The sequence below is a fragment of the Dermacentor silvarum genome, unplaced genomic scaffold (genome assembly GCF_013339745.2).
Source record: "Dermacentor silvarum isolate Dsil-2018 unplaced genomic scaffold, BIME_Dsil_1.4 Seq873, whole genome shotgun sequence".
In the NCBI taxonomy this organism is placed as follows: domain Eukaryota; kingdom Metazoa; phylum Arthropoda; class Arachnida; order Ixodida; family Ixodidae; genus Dermacentor; species Dermacentor silvarum.
The window spans coordinates 49,947-60,001 of record NW_023606907.1 but is presented as its reverse complement, the minus strand read 5'-3'; the positions used below and the strand labels follow the sequence as shown (position 1 = coordinate 60,001).

The window sequence follows — 10,055 nt, the reverse complement described above, 5'->3', positions numbered from 1 at the left end:
GCTTTTCCAATAGGAATCAACTGGGACCAATAGGAACCAACTGGAAAATGCTTACTTCCAACCGGTTACGATTGGATCAGAGGAGAAACGTATTGGAGTTGCCAATTGAAATGAACTGGACCCAATTGGAACCGATTGGAAAATCCCTAGTTCCAACTGGTTACGATTGAGTCAAAGTGAAACCAATTAAGTCCGATTGGACTTGCCAATTGGAATCAACTGGCCCCATTGGGAAATCCTTACCTCCAATTGGTTATGATTGAGTCAGGGATGGAATTCATTGAGTCCAATTGGACTTGCCAGTTTGATCCAGCTAGGCCCACCTTACATTCCCAACTGAGTCTAATTGGACTAGCAATAGGTCGAATAAACTAACTAGAATGTAACCAACTGGGAAATACAGTAGAACCTCGCTGATACGTTCCTGCTTAATACGTTTTCCCGGCTGGTACGTTCGCAATCGCGAAAAATAAACATAGGCCCATAGAGGAATGTTTTAATGCGTTCCGGTTAATACGTTCCTGGAAAATACGATTATTCGGCAGCAACGTTCAGCATTGCGGCAAAGTGCAGTCGTATGATACGTTCTGCAGCGAAAAATTACCATTCAGGTGTGCAAACAGACCACTCTCATGTGCTTGTGAAGCGCTAAGCGGCAGACAGCGGCCGCGCGACTTCTTTGCATTCCTCGTTCGCCCGAAGTGAAGAGGCGCGGCAGCAGCGGCGAACGCCGCACGCGCGCGGCGCTACGACTCGCCGAGATCGTAGCGGAGGTGGTGGCGGATGAGGCGCCTGAAGACGGCGGCGAGAACGATCGAAGGCTTGCGCACACCGGCTACCTTCGCCGAAGCCCTTGCTGGTCTGGAAGACTTACAAAGCTTCTTTCGCACGAAAGACAACGAAAATGCGGACAAGGGTATGCAGTGTGCGCAAAAGGAGTTGTTCCTGTCCAATGGTGTGACGCACCAGCAGAAAATACAGTCGAATCTCGATAATTCGAACTCGAAGGGGCCCGAAAATTTGTTCGAATTAAAAGGACTTATTTTTGACGTATTTGTGCACCATAGCGCTACGTACGAACGGTGCGAGTCGTGAAACATCGCGGCGCGCAAGCACATAGCGAGCGAGGGCCACGAAACATGCCCGCGCCGGCCAACGCTCGCATCCCGATAGCGCCTCTTCCTCCTCACAACCACAATCGCTCTCTCTCTCTCTCTCGCATCCCGATAACGGCAGCGAACGAAACTTCAGGGAGCGGGCCGCGCCTGGCATGGCGACGCGCGCGCGCGCGGAGACCGTCGAAGGTGAGGGAGGAGGGCGGCAGGGAAGCGCATTTGGTAAGGTTTTGGCCTCGCCAACCCCGTCGCTTCGGTGGCTCCCCTCGCCCTCCCTCTCAACTCCCTCACCTTCGACTGTCTCCGTGCACCCGCCGGCCCGGCCGGCCCGGCGCCAGCTTAGCCAGCTCCCCCAAGTTTCGTTTTCTGCCGTTGAAGCGAGCGTTGGCCGGCTTGGGCAGTTTCGTTGGCCGGACTCCGCGTTGCTTCCCTCTGCGCCGCAGCCGCTGCGTTGGCTGAGACGTCGGCGCGTACACGCGTGTTCCGGTGCGACGCTGAAACGGCGACCTTACCATTTGAGAGAGGAAATTTTCGCCGCGGTAATTTTTCTTTCTTTTTTATTTCTCCGCGCGGCGTTGAGGGGTCTCTCCTAAGCTTTTGCTTTATGGCGGTGTCGAAGCATTGTAAGTCGGAGGCGCCGCCGCGTGATTTGGCCTGCTGCTGAGAGCATTGTTGGTGCGCGGTTATGTTCAAATTAACCGTCGCAAATGCTTTCGCGTTCGAATTACCGATCGTTCTCGCCCATTGGAATACACATAACTTTGACGGGACCACAGCTTCAGTTCGAATTAACGAGATTCGACTGTAACTATGTTTTGCAAGAAATAAATGTTTTCTGCACTTACACCTCAATATGGGCTTGTCAGCTTCAATTTTTACTGGATTCGGATCGTACGTTTTCCCGGATCGTACATTTATTTTTCGCGTATTTTTTTAAAACGTATGAACGAGGTTCTACTGTAATACTTTTAGATTATGAACCCATTCAAGCAAACTGGTATGAGTTATAGCTATATATGCATGCAGTACTAAGGCTATAGCAAATCTGTTTCTGACAGCTGGAATCCTATTTAGGTTTGCTTTGTGGGGTATATATGTGTATTGGTATTGCCCGTACAGGTGCAATTGGCCATTCTAACCAATTGGTTTCAAACCAATTGGCACCCATTGGGTACAATTGGTCACTCCAACAAAAACCAATTGGTCACATTCCAGTTGGTTCAATTGGTCCAGTTATGTACTAATTTACGATTGGAAATTTTCCAATTGGTACCAATTGGAAATTTCTCAATTGGAGTCAATTGCTTTTTTTGCCTGGGTGGGCTAGTCTGGGAGGGGACAAGGTTCGTTCACCTTGTCCCCTGCCCTTTTCATTTCCATTTTGTGCTAAGTGGCCACAGGTCTTAAGGTCTGTAATTGATTTTTGCACATTTATATTGCAGGGAAGCTATACGACCGGAGGATTGCCGGTATCGCCTAAGCCCCTGCAAGCTGGAGCTGGTTCTCAAGAAGAAGGTGGCATCGCGGTGGTCATCGCTTGAGCTGGCCCCTCCTCCCAAGAAAATTGGTGAGCGCACAAGCTAGTACAGCGAGGTCCTTCTTCTGGGACAGTATCCTAAAATAATTGCCCAGATATCCCAACACACAGTTGATAAAGATGTGTAAATGGGAGAGCCAGGTTTTGCATGACTGTCCTGGCTTTGCGTTCCGTTGTTTGGCAAGTGATTTGCCATTGCAAAAGTGAAGGAACACACAAAGGAAATTATCAAAGCAGCTTTGACAGTCAACCTTGGTGAGGAATCTAACGAGCCATTTCATCCTTGACAAGAAAAAGGCCTTTCTGCGAAACCAACGATGAACAGGCGATGGGACAACACGGTCTTACTTGTGTCTGTCTTATTTGTGTTTCCAATGGCTCTCCTGAGTATCAATCACCTTGCCCGACTATAACTTCTGTTTGTGTGTCCTGTGGCTCTCTGTCGTCTGCTAGCAGAGCCAGTGGCGGCTCCCAGCAACACATGGGTACCCGTGTCGAGGAACGTGCAAGGGAGGACGCCACTGAGCAACGTGGCCCCCGTGCACCAGCTGACAAACAATGTGCAGCCCAGTGTCCAGCCCGCTGTGCTGGACTCTTGCGCCGGAGATGCGTCGACTGCCTCGGCCGCTCAGGTCGACCCACTCTCAAAGGTACGAAGGGAAAGGGAGCTATTTTTTAGCATTGTGGTCCCGGCCAAGGAATAAAGTAAAGAAGCCACAAATAAAAATTTCACGCAGAAACTCTACCTGAGTTGTCTAAGTATGCGTAAGCTTTGTGCCACTTGTTCATCTCCACGCAGCACGGTGTCATTATCAATCTTATCAAACTTGATCCAACCAGCATAAGCACTTATAAAGCTTTATTGGTCATTATCAACCTTATTGGACTATGTCCAACCCTTATCAACCCTTATGAATTGTTATCAACCTGTGAACGTGGATGTCCAGTGAAGCTGTTGCAAAACCACCACTACATTTGCTGAGGGCGGTACGCAATGCTTTATTGATAGTTGGAATGCTTGTCTTGAGCTTGTTCTTTATTGAAACATATGCTGTTCTGTATGTTGTATGGGTGATTTCAATGAATGTATGCACTGTTTGCTTCACTTTGCTGAGGGTTTATAGCCTCAGCCTTACAGGGGTATGAGCCAATGCGTTCGTCTTACTTGACAGATGGATAGGTTTCTCGTTGGGTAGGCATAGAAATGCTGATGCATTTAAAAATGAGTTGCGACCTTTATCGTTATCTTTCTGCTGCTTGTCTCTGCAGAAGGTCGTCAACAAGCTGGAGACGCGGCCGCCCCCGGCTCCTCCAGCTGTGGTTGCCCCTGGCTACACGGGCCTGGACAACTTGGGCAACACCTGCTTCATGAACGCCGTGCTGCAGTGCCTGGCCAACACCCGGGAGTTCCGCGACTACTTCCTCAGTGCGTGTGACTCTCCCGTTCAGTAGTAAATTTTAACTAGCGCTCTGTCACTCGCAGATAGCCACCAGCCCGAGTACCAGGCTGTGGTTGTAGAAGTGTGGGTTGTAGAATCATTGTTTTCCCTTTTCCGTACTGCGTTTTGTAGCAGTAGCTGTTAAAAGATGACTCTTCTTTACTGCGCAAGGATACCTGCGGACTCGCATGAATGTTTCGTAAGGCTTATGAACTTGGTCTCGTTAAACGATTTTACGAGTTGCATCAAGTTCTATAAAAAATAAATTGGGATTATAAAGAAGTTTTGTTCGTTGTTCTCTGAAACTTCTATTGAGGCTTCTGATGTCACGTGAAAGCATTGCAGAGTGGTATGCTTGCTTCAAGCAAGTTTATACAGAAGAGTTCCTTGCGCAACTGGCAACAGCAAGTTGCTGAAAAAGTCTTTGTGATCTAAAAACAAAGTGACCCGCTGTGATGGTACACGGGCTCGCATATGTGTTGCATGTTTGTTGCTGCTTGTGTGCAGTGTCTAAAGGTAAATTATATAATCATCATCGATAAAATGTGTGTGAAAAAAATGCGTGGTATGTACCAGGCTGTGGTTGTAGAAGTGTGGGTTGTAGAATTTCTTCCGCAACCCCTAGCGTCGTCTGCGGCAATTTGGAACAAATTTTAATGTTCACAGGTTGGAAGATATGTGCAAGTAGTGCAGTCAGGAGGCCCACTTTGTGCATTTTGCAGTGAAGTTTTTGATCTGCAGGGCTTTCTGCAGGATAACTTGTGGGTGTAAGGTTACTTCAAATCGCACTATGTGTACCTCTGTGCTTCTAGTATGTGATGTACTACGTTTTGGTTGCGAGTGCAAGCAGTGCGCTGTGTCTGCGAGTTTCAGAAACATGTCACCCTGCTTGTTCGTTGGAAAAAAAAAAAAGTTTAAAATCTGAGATGCCTTCTGTGTAATAATTTTGTCATATTTTGTGACAAAAGGATGAGTTGTAATGTCACATCCAGTTACATCACTCATACTCAGATTGACAGGAGGCTGAGCTAGTCGGTAGGGATTCATGGCGGGAAAAAAAATTTGCCGTGCAGAAACGGACACAAGAAGAGAAAAATGGAAACAGACAAGACATGCACCGTTTATGTTCTCCATTTCCCTCATGTGTCCGTGTCTGCGCATCCTTTTTCTAGTATGAACGCATACTTGCACCTTTTCTTCACATGTGACGCACTATTTATTTCGGTCGTGAAAGCAATTAGTGAGAGACGTCTTTCTAGCCTTCGCACTGTTGCCTGCTATGCAATGGAGCGAAGTGTAGTCACAGGAACATCGATAATGGGGTCGATGCGACGTTGTTGCAGGCGCCACCTTCCAGGGCGAGCTGAACCGGGACAATCCCCTTGGCATGCACGGAGAGCTGGCCGTGGCGTTTGCCGTGCTCGCCTCGTGGCTATGGTCGGGCAAGCAGCGCTCGTTTGCGCCCGCCCGCCTCAAGAGCCTCATCAGCATCAAGGCGCCCCAGTTCACGGGCTTTGCTCAGCACGACGCCCAGGAGTTCATGGCGTTCCTCCTGGACGGACTGCACGAGGTTGGCTTCCCCTCTTGACCCTTTCTTTTAATAAAAAGCTTTGCCTCGTGGCCAATCCGCCGCAGTAACCCAGTGGCTACGGCATTGTGTTGCTGAGCTCGAGGTTGAGGGTTCGAATCCCGGCCATGGCGGCTGCATTTCAATGGTGGCAAAATGAAAAAAAAAAAAAAAAACGCCCGTGTACTTAAATTTATATGCGTGTTAAGGAACCCCGGGTGGTCAAAATTAATCTGGAGTCCCCCCACTACGGCGTTCTTTGCAATGGGTCTGGGCATGCAAGTCACCAGAATTGAAATTTTACCTCGGTGCCAACTGTGATCTGTTCTCAAATATACATGTGAAATGCAGAAATCTTCTCATTAGTCAACTGCTGAATCAGTTTCAGTGAAATTTGTTGCATTTAAAAGGAAAACATGGAGTTCGTAACTCGGCACCAAAACCAGATTTCCAAGTTCTATGAACTCCATCTGTTAACACACTTGAGTCATTTCAAATGTGATACTATATGAGCTTACAGATTGCATGAAATTGCTAGGTTTACGAGAGTATTGTGAAAGTCCTATGCACAAGTTTGTGGTACAATACAGAGCGGTTTGTTTAATCATTTTTGTACACTTTAGAAGTCTCCATATTGCAGTATACAAATTTGTGATATCATGTTTTGGTTACTGAGTAAAGAATCGTAAGCTTCTCCCTTCAGTTTTCGTTCTGTGATTTTCAACGATTCTTGTAAAAAAAATATTGATGGCCTGACTAGAAAATCTGCTTCCTAGTCAGTGGATTTTGACCTTTTCTTTCAAATTCAACAAACCTCACGAATCCAGTGCAGTGAATGTAGAGAAAATCATTCTTTGTTCTCATGTACTTAGATAGGGGTTCCTATGGGTTAAAAAAAAAAAAATGTAAGCAATATACCAGAAGTGGCCATGAGAGTTTGTGGTGTTGTATGCACATGCATACGACCTGGTCAGTCTGTATTTCAACTACGTATTGCCACGCTTTCAACACAACTGGTCAAAAATACAGTCAATGCGTGCACTAAATCTTCATCTTATAGAAACTTCCAACGAAGGTTGGCCACGCTTTGCTAGCCAAACAATCGTGGATTTTTTTCACAACTGTCATTGTCCAGCACTACCCTTGCTTCATCAGTGCCCTCATTGGCGCCGATCTCAAGGATGGAGTTGGCACCATTCAAAACTGCTTGCTTATTATGAGTAACAAAAGTTCGTAACAACAGACAGCAAAGTTGCTTGAGACCGTGTCGCTATCTAACACATAAAAGAGCAAATGCTGGACACGCAAAATGCACGACAGACGTACAAATTTACAAATGCAGTCTTAACAACATAATGGCTTAGCTTGGCTTGTCCAGTGGTTTGAGCACAGTCTGTGACTACTGAGTCGACTAGACTATTTTCAGTTTCAAGCAGGTGCTGACGACGTCTAAATACGTTGCACTTTCTGCTTACCTTGGTTGTTGAAGTAGCACGTGGTCATGCTGGCGGAGTCTGAAGTATGGAATGGCACACTGTAAGGTGTCCAAAATTTCGGTTGTCCTTATGCATTACATCGATGGGAAGAGTGGCAGTGCCGTGAAACTGTCCATATATAATTAAGCATGTCTTAATTTTTGATAAGCAACTGTATATCGACCAAAAATGTATTCGAATTGGAAACAAGTGGAGCTAAGCATGTACTCAATCAGCTTACCCTTTGGTTTGAAAATTTACAGGACATGCAGTTTGTGAAAAAAATAAAAAAAAAATAAAGACCACTGAAAAACCTGAATAGGCTCGAATTTGGAAGCCTGTAGTAGTCTTTTTGACCTGCAGAATTATCCAATAAATTAGAAGCCTCTAAAGTTGACCAAATAGCATCAGTTCAATAACATCGTTTCATGCCTTCAGACTAACTGTTCGTGTCCTTGAACTTTAATCACAATAATGCTCGAAAACATTTTGGACCATGTATATTTTCTGTTGAAACTAACTACTGATTCAGCTTGTCTTGATCGCTTTGCATGCCTTCCTTGCAGCTTACTAGATAGTTAGAGCTTTAGTATTTGTTTTTTTCTCCGTTTTCTATGTCCTATTGTGTTCTGTTTTAAATAACCATTTCATTTGCACACCTTTTTTGTGTGGTCGTTCGTGATATCCTGATACCTTTTTCTTAATATCTACGGACTTGTCACACAATTTCAAAAGTAGTAATGGGGTCCTGCTTGTACATAATTTTTTTTTGTAATGAATTACGATTTATAAAGATATGATTTGACTTGACAGAGCAGAAATTCACATGTCGTGAAGCCCGTGTCTCGTAATTGTGTATGTGCCGTTGAAAGGCACTGATGACGGGGCTTTTTGTTTCTGCACCCTAGGACCTCAACCGCATTCACAACAAGCCTTACGTGGAGAGGGTGGAGTCAAATGGCCGACCAGACAGCGTGAGTAACCTTTGCTGCTCTACTAGTGCCGGGCTACTTCACAGTGTGAGTTGCGAATAGTTTCTTTTCTTTTAAATATATTTTGAGGCTGTTTTGATGTTTCTAATAATATAAAACACTGTGCGCCCTTGGCCGTTATGAAAGGAAGCACCCCTGAAATTCTTTCTGAGCCCCCTTGAAAATTGGCTGTAACGGCAAAGCGCACGTATCCTGCATAAAAAGTTTCAATTTGACTAACTGCTGAGCAGGAAAGCTTTCTGCTGGGTAATAATTTGCTGGATTCAAATCCATGTGTCATGAGCAATCGCTAATAATTAAAAAACTGTCATGTGAATTTATCACATTCCTGCACTTTTACTGAAACATTAATTAATTCTTTGATTGAGAAGATGTCGCGAGATCACTAGAAATTGTGCTTAAACTTTGAAGTGCAAGGACAGCAAACCGGAGAGCATTCAGAGATGGCCTCTGTAAAGGGACCTGCCTCGAACTACTTGAAAAAATCCGAGAATCATGTTAGCACTGGAAGACAAAAGTAAACTGTGAGCTGTTTTGCGGTCAGTTGAAGTTGAATGCACGTGATTGAAACTGAGCAGTGTTGAGACACTGCACAACCTCATTTCTTGTCCGGATCCTGCTTTTTCCAGGTGGTTGCCGATGAATCCTGGAGCAACTACAAACTCCGCAATGACTCCATTGTAGTGGATCTCTTCCAGGGCCAGTACAAGTCCACTGTCATCTGTCCAAAATGTCAGAAGGTGGGCGAGATGCAACTCACGTGGACAGCTTTCGGGAATCTCACAATTCGTTTATTAGCTGTCACGTGTAATGTGTGTACAGCATAGATCGCTTGTAACGTAAGTCACCGGTCACCGTAGTTGCAAATTTCCGCACTATAAGTGGTACAGTAGAACCCCGCTGTTACGTTTTTCACGGGACCGTAAAAAAAAAACGTAAGAGCCGGGAAACGCAAGAGCCAGGAAACAGGAAAAATTGAGAAATGGGAGTAGTGTTGAACTGCACACAATATTATTTTAATTCTTACGTGCGACAAAAAGTAGTTTCGCCCGACAGCCGAAGTATCGATTGCGGTGAGCTGTACAAAGTAAGAATAGTAGTTTTATCGTCTGTATAAACTTGTAAACATTCGGTTATTAACTAATTAACAAACATAGTGTCAGCGCCCACAGGCAAACATGAACACATCACACTCGATGAGCGCGGACACGCGCAGTTAAGCGCCGCTGCAGAAGCGAGCGAAGTGACCTTCGTGCTGTTGTCTATCGCTTCAACTGAGCGCCAAGAACACGCAGCACGCACAAAGCCACGAGCCGCCGACGCACCTACACTGCGTAGAATCTACCCCCACGCAGATCGCTTTCAAGATAAGGCCCGCGGGACCGCGCGCGCGCCGCCGCGCAGTATGATGCCAGAGCACAACGCTGCCCGCTACCCCCCCCCCCCCCTCGCTCCCTCGCTGGTGCCTCGAGCGCAACGGAAGGAGGCGCGCTTCCTCTCTGCTTTTCTTTCGCGCGCGAGATGCGGTCATCGGCTCCCCTCGCACGCTTTCACTCGCACATTCAGCATACGGCCGCGCGGCTTCCCTCGCACGCTTTCACTCGCACATACAGCATACGGCGCGCGGCGACGTATGCTGTATGTGCGAGTGAAAGCGTGCGAGGGGAGCCGACGACTGCCTCTCGCGCGAAAAAGAAAGCATACGGCGCGCGGTGACGGCGTTATCACCCTTGGACTTTATACGGAACATCTATGAGCCAAAACCAATTTTAGGGCCGCAACGCGTCATAGACATCATCTGTAGATAGCAAAAGCGGATATAAAAGGCCATACTTTTGCTGGCGGAAACCGAAAATACGTAATAAATGTCGCCCCCAGCACTTTGGGCGGCCAATGCCATCGTCAAGCAACCAAGCCAAGCGACATGAAA

The 10,055-nt window shown here is 46.5% G+C and overlaps 1 protein-coding gene across 1 annotated transcript in view; it reads left to right on the top strand.

The window, feature by feature from the left end:
• Positions 1-2,557: 2,557 nt before the first annotated feature.
• The window catches only part of LOC119435735 (ubiquitin carboxyl-terminal hydrolase 19-like), a gene marked incomplete at its 5' end in the record, with an annotated part of 34,344 nt that continues 26,846 nt past the window's right edge, over positions 2,558-10,055 (top strand). The window contains 6 exon segments of the mRNA XM_049659911.1: positions 2,558-2,682; positions 3,106-3,302; positions 3,922-4,078; positions 5,435-5,661; positions 8,042-8,107; positions 8,755-8,865. Of these exon segments, the coding sequence (XP_049515868.1) occupies positions 2,558-2,682; positions 3,106-3,302; positions 3,922-4,078; positions 5,435-5,661; positions 8,042-8,107; positions 8,755-8,865 (883 nt within the window).